This window comes from Nicotiana sylvestris, chromosome 6, assembly GCF_000393655.2.
Source record: "Nicotiana sylvestris chromosome 6, ASM39365v2, whole genome shotgun sequence".
NCBI lineage: Eukaryota > Viridiplantae > Streptophyta > Magnoliopsida > Solanales > Solanaceae > Nicotiana > Nicotiana sylvestris.
The window spans coordinates 4,657,810-4,680,361 of record NC_091062.1 but is presented as its reverse complement, the minus strand read 5'-3'; the positions used below and the strand labels follow the sequence as shown (position 1 = coordinate 4,680,361).

Here is a 22,552-nt window from a genome sequence, read left to right as displayed (position 1 = left end):
CTAGGATTCTTAAATGTTGACACAAGGACTGCATTATTTTTCCAACCTTTGGATCTCCTTTCACTAGTTTAACTGCAATTCGACAAAAATCCCACCATGTCACTTTTCTCTTGTATCTCAATTTTACATCTTGTCCTTTACCCAGCCAGTTAATTGATGAGTGGTGTCACACCTCCTTTTTCCGCACCCGCGAGGGTGCAAGGGAGTTTTTCCAATTAAAGGACAATCGAGACGGGATTGGTTTATTTATTTCAGAGTCGCCACTTGGGAGATTTAGGGTGTCCCAAGTCACCAATTTTAATCCCGAATCGAGGAAAAGAATGACTCCATATTACAGTCTGCGTACCAGAAATTCGGATAAGGAATTCTGTTAACCCGGGAGAAGGTGTTAGGCATTCCCGAGTTCCGTGGTTCTAGCACGGTCGCTCAACTGTTATATTCGGCTTGATTGTCTGATTTTATACAAATATGAACTTATGTGCAAATTTTATCTTTTAACCGCTTTATTATTATTGTTTTTAAAAGAAATATGAACATCGCTTAAAACACGTCTTTGGACTGCGTTACATGAAATGCACCCACAATCCGGAACACGTTTTATTTGATGTTTTGGGATTTGGATTCGGGTCACATGAAATGCACACCCAGGCTTAAGAAAGTAAAATATTAAACACGCGCCTAAAGAGACTATCGCGTTATTATTTTGGGGAAGACCGTGAAATTCGCTAAACGGTCCTTCCGAATTCTAATTAAACCATACATTTTGTGAGGGCCCCGCAATCTATACGTTTTATTTGGCGAGGCTCGTCTCATTTTTATTTTTACAGGATAAACCTACAATGACTATATTTTCTATTAAGTTCGTCTCTAAACTAAAAGAAAATCTCTTAATTATTTACATGCTGAAAAACGTAACTTATTAGTTATTAGTTTACGGCTAATGCGAATGGAAAATTGCGATCGAGTTTGTACAAAGAAAAACTGCTTTCATTTTATATTCTGTTATTCAATAATACTAGAACATGAGATTGACCATAATATCAAAACAGATTAATTATTCTCCGTAATTTAAACTAACATTATTAGATGAAGAAAGTATACATATGCAACCTCATTATTCATTAATCATTCAACTACATCTTTATACGAAGAAAGAAAAATTATATTCAACCACAAATCTAAACAGGAGGAATTCAACAGGAACAAAGCCTGATTAATATTTCATTTTTTGCTTCAAGCCGAGATTGTACAAATGTGTACCTGGAAACAGCAGTACAAGAACAAAAGAAGGAGAAGTCAGCAGCAGTAATAACACAGCAACAGCAGATTCAGCAACATCGCAAACCAGTACAGTAGGAATAGCAGAAAACCCAGGAGACTATAAACGACTCCAAGTATAGTGAAGAAGTAAAAGGCAGGAAGGTTCTGACTATTTCAGATCTTAAGCGAGGCAATGAAGCAGTAACTATTTTTTTTCAACTTCAAAACTCTCCAAAATGAATTCTGCCCCTGTATATTCAGTGTATACAGAATGTATATCGGGTGTATACTTCTCACTCCGCCCCCTCTTTTTTTCTTCTCTCTATCTAGTTTTTCCTCTCTTTTTTTCCACACTTCTTCTTAAATTTTCTCTTCTATTTATAGCAAAATTTTCGAAATTTTCAGATTTGTTTTTTTATTATTTTATTATTTTTTTAATTAAAAGAAATCTCACTTACAAATTGCTTTTATTTTTTTAGAAAAAGAAATCCCACCTTTATTTACTTTTATTTTTAAAATTCCAACTTTAATTACTTTATCTTATTTAAAATCCCACTTTTTATTTTTTTAAAAGAGAATCTCACTTTATTTAACTTTTCTTTAAAAAATAAACCACTATCTTTTCTTTTTCTTTTAAAAATGCTACTTTCAATTACTTTAAATTTTTTAAATTTTCAGATATCTTTATATTTATTTTTTAATTCCAACCTTCTTTTACTTTTAAATTTTTTAAAACTTTTTACTTTTTTTTAAATTTTCTACATTCTTTTACTTTTTTTTATTTTTTTATTTTTTATTTTTTTAAAATCATTTCCGAAATTACTATATATATATATATTTTTTATTAAAATAAAAATAATAAATAAAATAAAATATTTTCGGATTTTTTTATATATATAAAAAAACAAAAAATAAAACTATTAATAGTGATAATTCACTTTTTATTTTTTATTTTTTATTTTTTTTGGTTTTGTTTTGTGTTGGACAAAAATGAAGAAGGGGTGTTGGGTTAATGGACTGGGTCGACCCAGTTCGAAATGGACTGGGTCGTAGGGAAGATTGGGCCATTTTTTGGGCCTATAGCTTGAAATTGAAGAAGAGGCCCAATTCCGACTTTCTTTATATTTTCGCTCTCTTTTCTTCTTTTATTTTTCTAAAACTAAATTATAAAAATACTTAAACTATTATTAAGAACTAAATTAAGTTATAAAGGCGCAAATTAACTCCCAATAACAATTAACGCACAATTAAGTATTAATTAAGCATAAAATTGTATATTTGGACATTAAATGCTAAAAATGCAAACGATGCCTATTTTTGTAATTTTTAATTTTTGTAAAACAATTTTAATTACTAACAATTGTAGAATTAAATCCTACATGCAAAATGCGACATATTTTTGTATTTTTTATTAATTTAGCGAATAAACACGCACAGACAAATACAAATAATTCTTCAAAATATCACAAAATATCACAAAATTGCACACCAAAGAAAAATCATTTTATTTTTGAATTTTTTGGGAGTAATTCTCATATAGGGCAAAAATCACGTGCTTACAAGTGGTACTGGTCTAATGACATAATGTTGCTTCTCTTGCAGTGGTATGCCTGAATGTAAGCTTGGCCTTAATGATAGAGTACTGCTGGAAGCACAAGGACGTAATGCTAAGGGGAAAGCTATTGATCTAGATGATATCAAGTTTCATCAGTGAGGTATTCAATGAAACTCCTCTGTAGATCATAACAACAGACAAATGTGATTCTGATCATCATGCTAAAGTATATGGTACGAGCTCCTCTCAAAAGGCTAAAATATGGGGTACAATTTCAAGGACACGAGAAGTATCCTAATCTCTAATACTCTTATTGAATCATTCACTCAGACATTTTCCACATTAAGTGAAAAGAAATATATAACTCCTATTTTGCGCTAATCTTCTATGATTTTTTACTGTCGTTGAGTAAAATCTTATATCAATAGCAAGAGGACACCAGAAAAAACTCTTTTCTTGTGACATAACAACTATTTCTGAAACCAACTTCCTGAAACTTCCATCAACCAGAAGATTGAGGAAAATTGCCAACACTATCATGCAACTCAAAGGTCGGTTTATCTTTTAGTTCAACTTTCCAAATCATTGAAAACAAACACAGGTTTCCCTCTTATAAGAGCTCTTATACCATGCGAGATATGTGAGATTGGGAGATGCATAAGTACTATGTCTTATGACAAATCTAAGAGAGATCAACCAACAACTCGCACAATACATGCAATGGATAGTAGCTACTTATGCAACAAACAGGATATGGAAGAAGTGTATTTATAGATATAAGGGCACATAAAGTGCAAAAACTTAGTTTACCCAGTGGTAGGTGTTACAATGACATCTACTTTCTTGAAAATCTCCATGTGGTAGTACATTATCCTTCGCCTGCAAGAAGAGACACAGGAAAGCTGAATAAGTTGAACAAATTTTATCATATTTCTAAATGCAATTCTGCAGCGAGTCTTGAAATCCTTTAATATTTAGATAAAATCTAGTAGTACATCTGACACTTAACACGTTGCCAAACATAAGACAAAAAGAACCATTAGATGACACTTCAGAAATACAAAGTAACTATGGACTAAACTAACAATGAAATTAAAGGCGTGAACATGGATTCTAATGTGCTCTTCTAGTAGAAGATAAATTTGTTTCCATGCACAAGCTCTGAGAATATCTTGTTCTAGTTGAAAATTTAAAATCAGGATACGAGATAATAACTTTTAAGCTTTTACACACAATGAGCTTAAAGTGAGCTAAGCAAAACCTAAAATTGCTGATGTAGTTAAAGCTAGGAAAGTTTATCTAAATGTAGAATCATACGTATATGCCACTGATCCACAACACAAATGCAGTTTTCACATCCCTAATTCGATATTAAAACAAACAGCAACTGAACAAATTGTTTCAACATGTATCAAGTAATTCAGTAACTTATTTTTTACCTAAGGCGCTGGACAGAAACATAATCTGATGCTGCAAATGATCTGAAGAGTGCTAGATTTGTGCGAGCATCATTAGTCAATCTTACTCCTTTCCTACATAAAGTGAAAAAAAGTTATATTAGTCCAAACTACAAGATTGCAAGCAGTTGTACTAATAGCTTGAACGGAAAATAGATATACCCATCCTCACAATCAGGATTCAATAAGCATAGTGATTCAGATCCAAAAGTAACAGTATGGGCTGTGCGCAGCTCACGAAGCTCCGGTATGACGATCTCTGTTGTCTTGATTGCAAAGAGTAAAGCAATAAAAATAGAATAACAAAGTTACATCCAGAAACTGAATCTGAATTTAAGCATAAAGTTTTCTGAAATAGATGACAAAGGGTAATAAAGGGTGATACGGACTTACTTTGCACCCATGCAGATGAAATAATTGGTTTAGGACATCTTCACACTTATCAGTTATATCAGTTGAGCTAACATCATTAAACCACTGCAAGAGATAGTCTCATATCAGACAAAGTTCAACCAAGAAGGTTAAAATCAACAACAACCTTAAAAAACCAGAAGTGCAAAACCTTTGTACTTTCCCAGGTTAAGTGATCCCAAAATGTTTGAACTCTCATTGGAAGATAAATCTGGTAAACAAGGGAGGGACTGAACAAAAATCAATTAATAATAATGCGAGTACAAAACAGCTTGCTTAATGCAGAGTAAAACTTTTTAATCCAATGAAAAGATCTCATTCTGCATTGAACCTACATCAACAGTCTCCTGTACAAGTATAGGATCAAACTAATCCTATGATTAAGATTGGTCTTTTATAGATATATCAAATCCACTTTGGGGACCTAAGACAGCATGGTTACAATGGACAATTGTCACTTTTTTTCTTCAGCAAGTTAACTGAAATAGTCTTCTATATGATACAAGTAGGGTGAATACTGCAGGATGGATAGGAATGAGACATTCAGCAGAAGAACACATCCCCAAACTGAACCAAGAGCAGAACAGGTCACTGACTCGCTGAAGAAAAATGCCTCAAACTTCAGTTTTTAAGGTAATCAACATGCTTGAGTATCATAGGCGATCGATCAACATAACTGCAATTAGTGGAAAAATTCAATGTCGAAAAATGATCACTGCCCTATTTACAAATATTAGCTACAGTATTTACAGGAACCCCCCCGGGGGGGGGGGAGTCAAATTGGACCCTCAAGCAGAACAATATCTTGAAATTTTGCAAAAGTACACTTTGTGAGTGATTACAGGATTCAGTGGAATTCGATCAGCTGGAGAGGATCCTAAGATTGCTGCATACCTGAAAAGTTGGAAAAAAATAGCAATAATCAACACATATCAACTGTAAGAGTGGTCTTATGACCAGATCAAGAGCTTGACCAAATTTAACAAAAAATTATCCCCATATATACAACCTAATTGAAGAAAGTAGGACTCTGGTGGCATGCGTTAGGAAATTTACATTCTTTTGTCATGGTTAGGGTCTAGCATTGTTCCTTGGAAGCTGACTATCTTGGTGGCTTTATACTTTTTTCAGTAAACTTCTAATCTTTAACTCTAATAGCCTTTGAACTCTAAAGGCATAGGGAGAAAATACATCTGACTTTCAGCACCTATTACAAGTATTCAAGAAATAATGAGATTCAAGAGTCTCTAAGCATATTTTTAACTTAGAGTGATTTCGTGTATTAGTTTTCATGTAGATCGTTTTGATATCTACTAGTAGAATTAGTTTCAATGATTAATGTATTCATTCTATGGATTCTATTTATGTTAAAACATATAAGATGACATTTCAATCGAAATAAAACTACTATAGCATATGAAGAAGTGATAAGGCAACTGCGCCAATTACAAGATAGATTATGCTTTACAATATGCTCATGACCGGAATTGACTATTTGTTTGTAAAAAAAAGATTGGGTGAAACCAATTACTAACACAAGTATGGCATCCTCAACTGTAGCTGTGATGGGTCCAGCAATCGTGACTGTTCCTGCTTCCCACAGTGACCTGATAAAAGAACAGAGATGAACCAAACTATAAACTGATAAGATCAGATAGTAAAGCTTGATCTCAGACAAAAGACCAAGAAAGGTATGATATTGAATGTTAACATAGAGACTTGATAAAACCAAAATCCATAAATTACGGATAACTAAATATAGGAAAGAACAGTCCTTTAGGCTGTTAGAAAATTAAACTGTAGCAACTGAAGTTGGCAAGTTGTATAGGGAGATCATAGCTTTGACAGTAGAAAAGTTTTACCAGGAGAAACAATATATTCAGAAGGATAAAACCAATTTGGTATAGATGCACATTGATCTACACTTCATGAACTTACCCTGTCATATATTCCCTCTGTTTTAATTTGTTTGACATCATTTCTCTTTGTTCTGTCTCTAAAAGATTGACAACTATATATGTTTAGCAACTCTTAGCTAGCGTTTAAACATAGATTTAGTTGAAAATTGAAAAAATGAATTTTCGAAGATAAGATGAAATACTTTTTGAAAGTTGAAATTGTGTTTGGACATGTATTTTACCTGAAAAGAATTTGAAGTTTTGTGAGTAGAAAACTCTAAAAACTTCAAAAACTACTCTATAACTGTTTTTGGGATTTGAAGATTTTGTTTTCAAAATCCACCAAAAAATAGTTAAAATTTATAAACAAACAGATATTTGAAGAAGAAAAAACCCTCCCAAATTCTATGGCTAGCTTAATATTTACCTTCTCATTTTGCCTTTTAATTGGACAATCTTCCAGAGGTTGACACGATTTGTGTGGACCCACTAGAAGGTACAATTGGTACTTTAAACAACTTAATTTGATTATGTATTAAAGACTATTCTTGAAAGGCTAATTAATGCATATTAGAGATTTGCATAATTAATGTTAAAGTGAACTTACACGTAGCAGGAAAGAGTTCCAAACAGGTTGACAAACCATATTTTCAAGACCACCATAAGGAGGAGGAAGAAATTCTGCAAGATTAACGCTACAAAGCGCTTTTGCATCTTCATCAATGGCCATAGTTCCCATATTCCCTCTTTGAAAACCAAACAAAATCACAAAGAATATTGACAGCACCAACAATCTTGAGATGCCATCCATTTTCTTTTCTCTTTTTTCCTCCCAAGATTAATCAAAAATTGGATCAGCCTATATTGTGTAGGCAATGAATGAAGAGATAAGAGGAATTTTGTTGAGGATCAAAGTAGGTAAAGGGTGTTCGTTAGTAAATTGTTTTCTTGGAGTTGAAGGTTTAGAGATTGAAGAAGGTGGTGGGGATGGTGGTTGGAGGTGGCTGGTGATTATCATCATTCTCATCCACCTGAATACTTTAACAAACAACATTGATAGCAATAAAGAGAAAACCTTCGAACTGTCGATCATTACCAAATCTGTAACAGCAGTTAAATTAGCATTTGCTAATTATATTTATGTTTAAGAGGTTTGGTGTATAATAGACGGTGATATTTGCTGTTAGTTGTCCCTCTTCAACATCAAAATCAAAATTTATGTTGGACAAAGATCCTAGCTTTGATAGAATATGACTTTATTATAGTGTCTTATGCACAACTAAGCGAAACTGAAGGTTCGCTCATTTTGATCCTTTTTAAACATCTCATCTCATGTGGTTAGAGTCGTTAGTAATCATATGGTTCCGTAATCATATAATCTCGATAACTTAAATAATTATATTACGGAGATTTTAGTCTAGGGCTTTTCTATTTTATTTTTTTGGGATCTTGCACTGCCTCATTTGTCTCTTAAACTTAGGGATATACATGGATCGGGATGGTTAGGTTTTTATTAAAACCAAACCAACTAATATCAGTTTGGATTGGTTCGTTTTCATCGAGTTTTTTCGGATTTTTTTGTTAAGTGAATATTATTTCAATCTTACTATAAAGTTATAAATAAAGTTTTGATAAGTGAATATATGTTTAGTAACAGTCAAAAAAATTGACAAACATATGATCTATTAAAATATTTTAATGGGAGAATTTTTTTCAGTAACACATGATCAAAGATAGTTATTTTTTTAATCGTCTAACAATAATTTTTCGTTAATGTACAATTTCAAGGTTAATCGAATTTAATAATTAAATATAAAAATCAATATGATACTTAAATAATGACATGTTCTATTTAATTTTAAATTATCAAAATATCATTTCAAATTCGAAAAAGATATAAGAAATTTTGACACATGAATATGGAAGAACAAAGAGATGGATGATTGACGCATTTCAATAAGACTTGATAAGAAAATGATACAACTCATTATTCAAAGTAAATAAAAGTGAATGCATTACTTCATAGTTCTATTAATATTACATACCATGAGCGGATCCCAAATATTTTTATATATTTTAAAAAAATTTAAATATAAAGTCTTAAAAGTATATATAAAAATTATATATTTATTTCTCGGTTTGGTTCGGATTTTTTATCCAATACCAAATCGAACCAAACCATTGTTTAGACTGGTCATTTACGCCAAATGGAACAAAAAATGGTGGTTTAATTGGAGCAGCCCATTAGGCGTTGCTGGACTTGGAAAGCACCGGCCCGTTATCCTTCCACTGCACAGAACGGGAGCTGTTCGTTGCTCTGTGAAACCAGCCTCACGCGGTCCACCCCACTTTAGGAGTCAAGCAGCCCATGCCTTGGCTTGGGCCACGTGACCCAACTCTATGCTTGGACAGGGCAGGCCAGATTTGAGCCCACCAAATCCAACCTTTTGGGACAGCCCAGAATTCCACCACATTAATGCCCCCACTTGAGTTACAAGCCCACGTCACTGAGCTCGGCGTGCATTGTTTTCTCATAATTTCTTATAAACCCATGAATATTATTCTTCTACATCGATGTGGGAGTTGTTCATTGCCTTTTTTAAAACAACATTCACTCAAGTAATTAATGCTAAGAGTCCATCATGTAAATAAAGCAAGTAATACTAGTTCATTACTTCTACCATAAGAGGAGTTAAAAAATTATCTGGTGAAAATACTAGTTGAGGATTGAAAAATGAAGTCCTCCGACCACTCATGTCACTATTTCTGCATAAGTTATAGTTCAAATATTTGAATTAAAAAAAGATACATATAATAAGCTAGTGATCTTGTTGACCAAAGAAAAAAAAAAAAAAAACCTAGTAATCTCAGAAACCCTAACACCTTGATGTAGACCTCAGCCGCAAAAGGTTTCAACGTCCAACTAATGTAAATCTGTATATTCCTACTTATAAAAGAGACTAGGATTAATTATATATGCCAAGGTTCTTACTCCTTCCTCATTTCTTCCTCCTTTCACATGTCTGAATTATACATAGTGAATTTGATCGAACACACTACGTCTAATCAGCATTTTCATGCAGCTGGAGCATAATCATAGTCTCCATCATCGTCATCTCCTTCTAGGGACGCAGCAGGAGCATAGTCATAGTCTCCATCATCATCGTCATCACCTCCTTCTATGCATGTTGCTGGAGCATAATCATATCCATCATCATGTCCATCTAAACACGACCTTCTCTTCTCGAACTCAATAATCTTGAAAATACCAGACATTATTATATATCTTCCTTTTCAATTGGACTACTATATATAGAAATCTTGAAATATGATATTGGATGTTGTATGTATTTCTTTGATAGGATATGAAAAATAGATGAAGAAACCAATTGCTTATATAAAGCTAAGAGAACCAACCCTAGACTCATTTTGACAGAGGTTGGCACGTTAGAAAGTGTGTTATGTTAGCTGAAGAATGTGTACAGCCATAAGCTTGGTTATATTTTGGGGCTGCCACATCAAGAATTTACTTTACACATGGCATTATCTATGAGGAGTGTTAAAAGGTTATTTTCCATCCTGTGGAAACAGAGAATCTTAAGTTGTGAATAAAAACAGAGATCTTTCTTTGAATTAAATGAAAGGATATGAGAGCATCTAGTGCAAAATTTTAAGATAATGAGTGGAGTGAGGAAGAATATGATAAAACTTTTTGGAGATATTAAAATGTAGTACACAAGCATAGTATTTTTAATACCTTTTCACTCGTGCAGTACAAGCATAGCATTCTTTAATACTTTTTCACTTGTGTAACTCGATTCTAGGATTTATTATGGATTTAATTTTTTTCTTGCTTAAGTTCTTTAACATGAGTGGGCGTAGAGTAGGGAGAGACAGTACGCTCTATAGGCTAATATCTAGACCAGGAGCACATTGGACGTGCGAACAAAAGTCTCACATTAATAGTTAAAAAGAATAAGAGTCTTTTATATAAAATATAAAAAATTCTTAATAATTGTAAAAATTGTGTTAGATACGGTTGACCCAAAACAGACAATATCATATTATGTTAAGAGTATTTTTGAATCGTTCTAGTATAATGATCCGACAGAACGAGTATGGCAATGAATAAGTGATTGTGCGACACTCAATTTACTTACTTTACGAGCTTGGAGATAAGCATGTAAAATGAGGCTAGTTGCGGGCTTCAATTGCTATCGTACTAATGGCACAAATTGTATTTCAACCAGTGCAATGCAGGGTAGTACAAGTTTTCAGGTACAATTTCCTGAATGAGCCAAAAGCCATAACTTTAGGTAGTGGAAAAGTGTGCATGACACGTGGAAGTGTGTAATATTCCACGTGGATGCTTACTTGGCATGACACCTAGACGACAGGGTATTAACACTGCAGAACGAATATGTTGAGGATCATGTGTCGACATATGTTCTTTTGCTCAGAAGTGTGAACCCATATGTGTCACTCTAGCTTAGATCTGGCCCTGCACATAATATAATAGTGGTAGACTAGATAGTAGTTAGAGATAGTGTATAATCTGGGTTTTTAATTAGTGATAATTGCAAGTAATAAGAATTATTACCACTCCGGAATGTGGCGGGTTGAATATGATTCACTCGTTTGAATTAAATGTCTCCGGTTCGAGCCCTAAGAATAAAGGATTTTGATGGTACAAAAATATGTGAGTTTCGAATATTAGATGATTAAACCAGGACTTGACTTGGACTCTAGGGTGAGCAGTGGCAGAGTCAAGATCTCCTTGAAGGGGGTTCAAAATAATTTTCTTGTTGCTAGTGGGAATTGCCTTATATATACAGTGTAATTTTTCGGCGAAGGTCCCCTTCCGCCCCCTATATCCGCCCCTGTGGGTGAGTAAGAGAAATGTTATCAAGTTAGTCCTTGAACAACAATTGGAATTAAGGAGCGATAATTGCAAGATCCTTAAATATTTTTGTTGGAAGTTAGAATATTGGATCTAGTACCATTTTGATCTATGTTTTAAATTCTAATAATTTAGAGAAAAAGAACTTGAAAATTATACCTTAAAATTAAAGAACGTCAATTACTTTTTCCCATTATTTTATAATCAGTTTTCTCCATGCATATTTGCGTAAAAGAGTTTTTCATACTAATTTTGGACTCAATTGAGAAACTACGTACTAAGATCAGTTTACAACAATAAGAATTACATTAGAAAACTTAAATAATTGTCAAAGTAGTAACAAAGTATTAACTTAATCACATTCACATTTTGGGTGCTAAAATCTTGTCAATTTTCCCATTTCTTCACAAATTACCTTAGGATCGGAATCGCACTAGTTAATTACAATCTGCTCCAAATTGCACGACAAATGGAATACTATAAAAAGAAAAAGAGGAAGATTAAAAGATGCGACTTAGGTATGTCTATCATATTTGATGTCCGAGACAAGATCAAAAGACTTGTGCTTTTCATTAAAAGTTGATGAATTATGTACACAATGCCAGAACGTCTGTGTCCATGACACTTGTCGAATATTTACCTGCAGCAACAGAAGAGGTTTTATTTTATTTTATTTTATTTGGTCAAAGAGAAACTAGTTAATTGAGAGCTTAACAAGGATCATTATATAGAGTTGTGATCTGGCGGGTGGTACTCACTCGAACCTTCTTTGTCGGAAAATTATATGATATATATGGCAAAATTCAATTTATACCTTTATATATTATATCTTGAATTCTTTTAATACAACCCAAAAGCATAGCTCAATGGTCGAGGGAGTTAAAAATCTTTACTAGGTTGCTGGTTCAATTCCTACTCATTGTAGTCTCTTTCAATATTTTAACTTTTTTTTCCCTTTTTTGAATCCCTTTAACGAAAATTTTGCCTCTGCCACTTATTGTGATGAAATAGATATGATCTCTCATGCCTTAATCAAAGGTTTATATTCGAAACTCGCTATATTTTTCTACCAAAAATTTATATATTTTCAGGGGCTTGAGCTTGAGACTTATAAAAGATGAAGGGATTTTATCCAACCCTCTATATTCCCTAATGCTATAATTTATTGTGTATATACAAATTATTAATTTAGAATACAATAACTTATAAAATTCCGAACCCATAATGGACCTTGATGAGCATAAAATTTCAATGAAGCCCACTCTCCCACTTATGGACCTTCATGAGCATAAAATCGGGTGAAATTAAAAAATAGCCAGATTTACAAGTGGTAATTGAAAAATAGTTATAGTTTCAAAAGTAATCGAAATTTGGCCACTTTTCATGTAAAGATAAATCTGATCGAAAACACTCTTCAAAATCCGAAAAATATTCCAGCATAATATACTGGAGTTCCAGTATAATATACTGGTCCAGCATAATATGCTAGAAGTTCATACACAGGTGCTCCAATCTCCAGTATATTATGCTGGAACATTTCGTGTGTTAGAGTTCCATAACATGCTAGAAGTTCATACACATGTGTACCGATCTCCAGTATATTATGCTGGAACTTTCCGTATTGCAACAAAATAATGGCTATTTTTTCATAATTTTATAAATAATGGCTATTTTTTACTTACTAGTCAGAAAACTGGCTAGCCCGTGCTATTTTCACTGGAATACTACATAGATTAAACTCAACGTAATCTTACTGGAATTGAAACTGTCGATAGCATACATATCCCAAAGCCTCCACTGCTCATTCTCGCTAAACAATATAAGGCACAAACGACTAAAACTAAATGCTACCAATATATAAATGCTAAAATATTATAAATAGGGAAAGTTTTACATACTATATACGTATATCAAACTAGGGTTTTGTATGTAACTAGGATACTAAGGCCTAACCTCCCACCAGAATGGTGGCTTTTGATTTTATTTTTTTAAAGGCTTAACATACTTAGGGTTTTAGGTACAGAGCTAAGGTTCTCTTATACAGACGATTTATATATATATATATATATATATATATATATATATATATATATATATATATGTGTGTGTGTCTTTGACTAATTAAGCAGCCGGAGCATAGTCATAATCAGCATCATCATCGTCATCATCCCCATCATCCTCGGACCATGCAGCCGGAGCATAGACACAACCGGTCGTGTCATCGCCATCTTTCCTCATCGGAGGTTTACAGAAATGACGATTTCCGTTATGGCCATTTTTGTCATGGTAATCAAAGAATACCAAACAAATTGAGCTCATCAATATTGTTGAAATTTGGGACATATTCTTAAGATTGAAGGAAAAGAGATGATATATAGTTAAAGGGAAATTGTAGCTGAGCTATAAGGCAGTGAGTTGAGGAGAAATGGTGAAGGTATTTATAGAAGAAAAATGTAAAGTACTAATAAAGAGGAATATGCAAAGGTTTATTTTGTGGTATTGAATGCTTGAAGTAAGAATGGCTCGTGACATAATGTGCTCAAATGGCTCCATAATTGTGCAATTCGCATGTAAATCTTGTTGGGCTCGTGCCCATGTTGTCCAGCCAAAAGCCCAATGACCTAATCCTATTCTTTTTTGATTCTCAATCCTATTTGTAATTGGATTTGGTTTATTCCTATTTTGAGTGGATTTTGGCCTTAAGAGAAAACACCACTCATGATCTATAAATAGGATAATCTTGGAGAATTATTCTATGCTCATTGATACTAGTCTTTGAAAGACTTAAGCACATAAGAGTGATTTTTGAGAGAGCTTTCGTCAAGAGAGAAGAGAGAAGAAAAATATTTGTTTTGCTGCAGATTTTTATTCCGACCAGCAAATATTCAAATCATGTTTTCCGATTCGTTAACTGTTGGATCGGGCTGAAATTTTGAATGAATGTTCGTAACATCTTGGTATTAGATTTGAATGGTGGAGATCGGATTTGGAGGCTCGTAGCATCTGATTTCGAGCCTCAAACAGCACCTTCATTTTTGTGGATTCTCCTCTTTCTTCAATTGATTAGTTGTTGCTCTTGTTACTATTATTGCTCCGTGTTTGGCACTTGTTGTGTAGCCAATCTGGAAAACTTTTGTAACCCTCTTATTGTTATAGTGGAGCTTTTTTGGATCTTTGTGATCCCGTGGTTTTTACCTTCGATTTGAAGGGTTTTCCACGTTAAAATTTGGTGTTCTTTATCTTCTTTATTTTCGGATTTGCCTCTTCCTCGACATAACAAATCTGATAACCTTTCAAGTTTCACAAGGCCAGTGAAACTTGGGATATACGAGGGGGGAAATAAGAAATAGCTAGATTTACAACTAGTAATTGAAAATTAGTCACAGTTTTAAAAATAGTCGAAATTTAGTCATTTTTTCATGTAAAGATAAAATATAAACAAAAACATTCTTAAAAATTCAAAAACTTCCAGCATAATATGCAGAAGTTTGAATTTTTTACATATGAGATTCCAGCATAATGTGTTGAATTACATAATTAGTTCCAACATAATATGCTGGAATTTATATGCATGAGCTCCAATGTCCAGCATATCATGCTAGGTGCGCTGGAGTTCCTACATAATATGATAAAAGTTTATACGCAGAAGCTCCATAACCCAGCATATTATGCTGAAACTTTTTGTATTTCAGTAAAATAGTGGATATTTTTTAATAATTTTGCAAACGTTGGCTATTTATCAATTACCAATTCGAAAACTAGTTAGCACATGTTATTTTCACATATACGAGTATATGTATATAAGTACAAACGGCAAAATTAAATTGGAGGTTTAATTTTATGCAATGATGTTTTAACTGGACGCAATGTTTAAGAAAGAAAAAAACACTATCAGAACTTGTGGTTAAACATGTCACAATTTTTTCGACTATAAATGTGTATTATTATATAAGGATAAAATAATAACTTTTAAAACTGAATTGTTTCCTATTATAGAAAATATCACCTTTTTTTCAATAAAAGGAAAAAACATCATATAAAACGGAACAAATGGAGTATTTTCTATTATCTCAGTAGTACGGTATTCTATGGCGGGGTTGACATACCAATCCATCTAAATAATAATTAGTAAAATGTATAATTATTATTACCTCATAATAGTATGGTTCAATTCTCACTATCATTCTTTTCCCTTTCCCTTCTCCTTTACTTCCCAATGTAACAGAAAATATGTAAAAGTAAAATGCCGAACCATTATTTTGAATAGTTCAGATCAACCACCAAAAGATATGGTACAGTGGATGGGGATGTTCTTCCCTTAATTAAAAATTTCGGGTTCGAGTCTTGAATATGGAAAAATCCTTGATATGGAGCATTTTTCCCCGAGTGAAGCCTTACGCGGGCGAATTTAAATATAATCGGGCTCCAATACAAATACCAAACACCGAGTGAGAAACCAAAAAAAAAAAAATAGTTCAGTTCAGGATGCACCAATTGAGCAATTCGTTGGGACGTAACTACTGTCTTGTCTATAATAGTGTCTAAAACTATAAAGACTTTTATATACCGATAATGTGAAGATGATTTACTACAGAATTAGAGGAGTAAATAGGAAACCTTCGCGTACAAGTGCAACAACCAGTATCGTCAAAAGTACACATGTCACATGGACTTCAAGTTTAACAATTGTTGCCCCTCGCGTCCATAAGCAACACATTTAATTTATGACCTCGAAATTCAGCTCATGGTTAAGGGACGGTCAAAAGTTAAAGATCATTAAAAAGTATTATATTTCTGTAATTTTTTTGTAGGGATTTCTACATACTTATACTATTGGATACTTTATTATTCTCTCTATTCAAGTTTCAATTTAATTACCTTATATATACAAATTTACCAATTATATACACTTTAGGAATTAAATGAGTATCTCTTTATATTAGGATTCAATTATTCTCATCCCTATTCTCTCTCCCTCGTGCTCTCTCTCTCTCTCTCTCTCTCTCTCTCTCTCTCTCTCTCTCTCTCTATATCTCTCCGTCTCTCTCTCTATCTCTCAATCCTTAATTCCAATAATGTAGAGCAAAGAAAAAGAGAGCAGCAATTCCATCATTGACAACCATTAAAAAGTTTTGAAGCTTTGAATTCAAATTTGAATTTTCAAAAAATATTATTTATTTGAATTGGGTATTGTTGCAAACAATTGGGAATTCTCTCTACGTCTCTCTCTATTTCTCAATCCCTAATTCCAGTAATGTAAAGCGAAGGAAAAGAGAGCAGCAATTCCACCATTGGCAGCCATTAAAAAGCTTTCAAGCTTTGAATTCGAATTTAAGTTTTCAAAAACCATTATTTGTTTGGATTGGGTGTTGTTGTAAACAATTGGGAATATTGTTTGGAGTTTATATCTCAATTTTTAGGGTGTTTTGGTGAAGATTAGACTTGATTTTGGCTGAATTTCAGATTGAAACTCGAAGAAGAAGAAGAAGAAGAAGAAGAAGAAGAAGAAGAAGAAGAAGAAGAAGAAGAAGAAGAAGAAGAAGAAGAAGAGGAAGAAAAAAACGACATGACATACATTATACTGCAGAAATTGTAGTAAAGTTGTAGAAAAATTGTATTATGGTGTTTATATATATTTTTTATTTAAATATTATATGAAAGTCGAATAATATTGTATAAGAATTGTATTTAAGTTGTATGATATTGTAATTGTATATAACTGGGTAGAAATAATGTGTGAAAATCGTATATAAGTTGTATAATATATAATTAATTTTATGAAATTTGTTTTTACTATGTATAAATTAGATACAAAATATACAAAAGACATATTGTATAAAATTATATTTAAGTGGTATGATATTGTAGTTGTATTTAACTGGGTAAAAATAATATATGAAAATTGTAGATAAGTTGTATAATATATAATTACTATATATAAATCAAATATAAAATATACAAAAGACATATTGTATAAAATTTGTATAAAAATTATATTTATGTTATATTTAAGACAGTGTTACAATTTGACAAATGCCAATAATGTTTTAAGAGATTGAATTTCAAAATTCCATCAAACTTCCTTTATTGGATGAAGTAATAAGTTGCATTTCTAAGCATCCAAGGTATGCAATCAGATATGAAAAGAGTATCTCTTGCACATTGAATCAAGGAGCCAAGAAAATTCATGAACAAATATTTTCTGCCTCTAGATACACATGCCACTGGAAATGCTTGACAAAACTTCATTAATTTGTAATGTATACGTGGAATGTATATATTTTGTAAATAAAACTTATTTAGATTGGGTAATTAATAAATATAAATATTTTTGGTAATAAAGTTTCCAATAGTGTATAGGTATGTAAAACTCCGTTTTTTGTAAAGCATGAAGGTCAAGCCCAATAAAGTGGGAAACCCCAATCCAACTGGAAGCCTATTTTCTGTCCAGCCCAAAAGATCAAATTAATGGAAAAATGCTAATAAATCCATATACTAATGAAATTTTTAAAAACCATTATTGACCATTTCTAAAACTTATATTATCAGACTTTTTTCATAATTGAAGAATTTTAAAATTTTGCTTAGTTTTTAGAAAACAAATCAAAATGCTTTTACAAACTCAAAGATAAGTTTTCGATGAACTTACTGGTCCAATGTTCTCCAAAATCATATATTTTATATATTATATATAGATAAACATATTTAATTAATGATTAATTTATCGCTAATGACTAGTAAAAGTAAACGATAAATCTGATCGGTAATTAGTTTAAAGATCCCATATTTAAATTAGAATTTATACTTAAATTAAAAGAATTTAAAAACAAAAAAACAAAAAACAAATGAGGGATCTGCAATAAATCACAACCAATCCTTTCTATGGTAAATATTTATTACACGTAAGCCAAAGACATCCTTTTAAAACATGCAAACCAAAAACATCAGTACTAAAACCAAATGGCCACCTCACAACTTTCCGGCCACATTTTCCGGTCATCACTTCACCGGCGCACCATTTTCCGGCAATGCCACCCAACTTCAGTCTTCCTTACTCCCCCAAAAAATATCAAAACAAAACCTCTTAAATATGACAGAAAATTCAAGTGGTTAATAAAGTTTAGTTTAGTTGATAAACAGACCCCAACAAAAAAACCAACAGTTGATATGAAACAATTAGTTGAATTTTTATATGAGGATTTACCTCATTTATTTGATGATCAAGGTATTGATCGAAAGGCATATGATGATTATGTGAAGTTTAGAGATCCAATTACAAAACATGATTCAATTGATGGCTATTTGTTTAATATTGCCATGTTGAAACAGTTGTTTAGGCCTGATTTTCAGCTGCATTGGGCTAAACAGGTTAGCATTTCTACAGTTTCTTGTTAATTGGTTAGTTAAACTGCTGTTTGTTTAACTTTCTTACTTGGATTTAAGTTTACGGGAGCCTTGGCGTAACTGGTAAAGTTGATGTCATGTCACCAAAAGGTCATGAGTTCGAGCAGTGGAAACAACCTCTTGCAGAAATGCAGTATAAAGCTGCATACAATAGACCTTTGTGGTCCAGCCCTTTTCCGGACCCCGCGCATAGCGGGAGCTTATGCACTGGGCTGTCTTTTTTTCCTCGGATTTTAAGTTATGTTCAATGATGGTGTGAAATTATTTTACTCTAATTAATGTGTGTCGTAGAGATAATGTAATCACCTCATAATTGACCTGACTGTGTAAATAATTTTATATCGTCGGTGCATAAAACGAAAGGTCCACAATCACTTAGAGTACCATGTTACAAATAAATGTTTATCATCAAGAATCACTTAGAATTACCTTGCGATATGATTGTGTATTTGCACTGTCAGTGCCTAAAACTTAAGCGTCACGCCTATAATACAATTATTAATGCTTATTATAGGGAATCACTTGGAATTGCCTTACGATATGATTGTGTATTTGCATTGTTAGTGCCTGAAACTTAAAGGTCTGCGAACATATTACCTTTAGCCGAGGGTCTATCGAAATAACTCTCTACTTGCACAAGGTAGGGGTAAGGTCTGCGTATATACTAATCTCCCTAGACCCCGCTTGTGGGATTACACTGGGTTTATTGTTGTTGTTGTGCCTAAAGCTTAAGCACCATATCTATTATACAGTTACAATTGAATCACTTGGACTACCTTAATTGTGTATTAGTGTCTCATGGTTTTGTAAATCTATTTATGGATACCGATACATGTAGTGTACTATGTAGGTTCTCTCTTTCAAAATTTAGTTTGGTGTCAGAAGTCTTATTCAATCATTTAATCTATTTGCTTTGGCCGAGGGTCCATCGGAAACGGTCTCTCTACCTTCTCAAGGTAAAGGTAAGGTCTGCGTACACACTACCCTTCCGAGACCCCACTCGTGGTATTACACTGTGGTATTACACTGAATTTATTATTGTTGTTGTAGTCAGTTTGCTTTGTGCTATTAAACTTGTATTTCTAAGGAATGTGATACATAAATTATGCCTTGAATTTTTGAGTGATTGAGTTTGTTGTAGACAGGGCCCTATGAAATAACTACAAGATGGACTATGGTGATGAAGTTCATTCTTCTTCCATGGAAACCTGAATTAGTCTTCACTGGCACTTCTGTTATGGGCGTCAATCCTGAAACAAACAAGTTTAACAGCCATGTGGTTTGATTCTTCACTCTTCCTCGACGCAAATTCAAATTTATTAGATTGCTTTGCAGATTAGTCACCGACTCTTGTTGAAATCTATAGGACTACTGGGATTCAATTAAGAATAACGAATATTTTTCCCTGGAAGGTCTGCTCGAGGTCATAAAACAGGTGCGCGCTCGAACTGTTTTAGTTTATGTTTCTTGAACTGTTGGACTAAACCAGCGCAAAGATACTCTTATCATGGTGTGATATTGTCTGCTTTGGGCCAAATTCGCGCGGTTTTCCCTATGAGGCCTCACACCATTGGGAGATCTCTACACCTTATATATAGGCTCTCAATCTTATCAACTACCAATGTGGCTTTATTATAATTTGAGAACACAAATTTTGGGCAGTTAAGGATTTACAAGACTCCGGACCTGGAAACGCCTAGTTATCAGATACTAAGAAGAACAGCAACTTACGAGGTTTGTCATATTTATGTTTACAGCGTTGTACTTCAAGCTAAGAACTTCTATATTAGGCGTACATTTTTATTGGGTTTGCGCTACTTTTAGCTGAACTGATGCACTAGGACGTTTAGATTTATGATGTGGAATGGTCACAATTATCATTTATGTAATACAGGTCAGGAAATATGATCCGTTTATAGTTGTTGAAACAGAAGGTGACAAACTCGCAGGAAATAGAGGTTTCAATGATGTTGCAGGGTGAGATAAGTTGACCCTTTTTCTTTAAAATCTTCTGTGGTGTTTTCTGATTTAGATTGGCGGACCATTAACTCGTCTTAATATAGGTACATATTTGGGAAAAATGCTGCAACAGAGAAGATACCGATGACTACTCCTGTCTTCACTCAGGCATTTGATGCTGAAAAATCTAAAGTGTCAATCCAGATAGTTCTTCCATCGGATAAATCTTTGAACAGGTAACACGTTTTATTAATTAATAGACACGAAAACATCTCACACCGAGCGATCATATTGTACTTATTACAATATGAGTTCAAATTTTTACATTCGTCGAAACTTAGTAATTCATATATATAATTCATAAGCATCGTTCGCCTCTGTGTAAGAGTTGGATTTTAGTTATTTTCTTTGATCAAATGAGAATTATGGAAATTAAAGCTTTATTCTTAACAGCTTACCAGCTCCCAATCAAGAAGGTATTAGCATAAGGAAGACAGAAGGAGGAATCGCGGCTGCACTAAAATTTAGTGGAAAGCCAACAGATGATATTGTTCGCGAAAAGGAGAAACAACTTAGATCCAGTCTTATTAAGGACGGTCTCAAACCTCAATCGGGTTGTATGCTTGCTCGCTACAATGATCCTGGTCGAACGTGGAAGTTTATAATGGTATACTTCTATGTACTGAATATCGTTCGTTTCATTGCATTCTTGTTTAAGTTCTTATTTTGTTTTAGTATGAAGTGTCTCTTTAGAATGAGAACCTTGGCGTAACTGGTAAAGTTGCTGCTATGTGACCAGGAGGTCACGGGTTCGAGCCGTGGAAACACCCTCTTGCAGAAATGTTGGGTAAGGCTGCGTACAATTGACCCTTGTGGTCCGGCCCTTCCGCGGACCCCTCGTATAGCAGGAACTTAGTGCACCGGGCTTCCCTTTTAGTCTGAAGTGTCTCTTTATCACTTTGTCATCTGGTGTCTAATCTATTTGTTTTTCTGTTTGGATTTTTGCAGAGGAATGAAGTTCTTATATGGCTTGAGGATTTCAAGCTGGATTAACTCCCATTCCAAAAATTGCTGAGATTTTCATGTATGTAAAACAGGAGAGATTCACAAGCAAAGACAGTTTAGAAAAATTCTTATACTGAAATGAAATTAGTTCTCAAAATGTTTAGAGATTTTGACAAATATATGACTTGTGCATAGCCACAAATGCTTGTGCTGAACTCACTTTACACTAAACAAACTTCTATTGTGCATTACAAAGTTCGATGTGTTGATGGTGTAAATAATATTTGTCACTTGTAAGGTAATTAATGGTAATTAACACAAAGACCCCTTTTTTTGTTTGGTTTCTCACTCGATATTTGGTACCCGTATTAGGGTCTGACTAATCGGATAGCTTCCGAAAAAATCCACAATGGAGGTAAAGTGCTTGCAAAAGTGCCTTATGCATGACAAGATTAACTAAAAATTTGTTACCAATGAGCGATTATCCCATTCCATTGCATGCCCATGAATTTAAGACGTGAAGCACGGGCAAATACACTAGTTTAAGAATCTAGATAATCATGTATGTTTGGTAACTAAATTAAATAGGTAGATAGGCCATTCAATTGAACAAATATTTGCATCATCCTTTTTGTTTGATATTTAAAAAATAGGAAAAAAATTCATGAGGAAATTAGTTTTACGTGTTTTAGGAAATTGGAAA

The 22,552-nt window shown here is 33.2% G+C and overlaps 2 protein-coding genes across 3 annotated transcripts; one reads left to right on the top strand and one right to left on the bottom strand.

Moving 5' to 3' along the window:
• Positions 1–1,104: 1,104 nt before the first annotated feature.
• LOC104241460 (fatty acid amide hydrolase-like) lies at positions 1,105–6,919 on the bottom strand. Its single transcript, XM_070150280.1, has 10 exons — positions 6,824–6,919; positions 6,622–6,679; positions 6,219–6,290; positions 5,526–5,577; positions 4,835–4,894; positions 4,666–4,749; positions 4,435–4,538; positions 4,255–4,347; positions 3,626–3,694; positions 1,105–1,260 (listed from the first exon to the last, which is right to left on the bottom strand). Exons 2-10 carry the CDS (start codon positions 6,660–6,662, stop codon positions 1,194–1,196), a joined length of 642 nt encoding a protein of 213 aa, XP_070006381.1. The 5' UTR covers positions 6,663–6,679; positions 6,824–6,919; the 3' UTR covers positions 1,105–1,193.
• Positions 6,920–18,415: 11,496 nt separating this feature from the next.
• Positions 18,416–22,151, top strand: LOC104249893 (heme-binding-like protein At3g10130, chloroplastic). Of its 2 annotated transcripts, none has more exons than XM_009806404.2 (8): positions 18,416–18,849; positions 20,027–20,164; positions 20,252–20,320; positions 20,548–20,619; positions 20,780–20,862; positions 20,949–21,080; positions 21,298–21,511; positions 21,853–22,151. In XM_009806404.2, the coding sequence occupies exons 1-8, from the start codon at positions 18,442–18,444 to the stop codon at positions 21,895–21,897; spliced, it is 1,161 nt and encodes a 386-aa protein (XP_009804706.1). In that variant the 5' UTR covers positions 18,416–18,441; the 3' UTR covers positions 21,898–22,151. The 2 variants fall into 2 exon arrangements, with proteins under 2 accessions (XP_009804706.1, XP_009804707.1); XM_009806405.2 differs by having other exon boundaries at positions 18,434–18,849; positions 20,031–20,164.
• Positions 22,152–22,552: the final 401 nt, after the last annotated feature.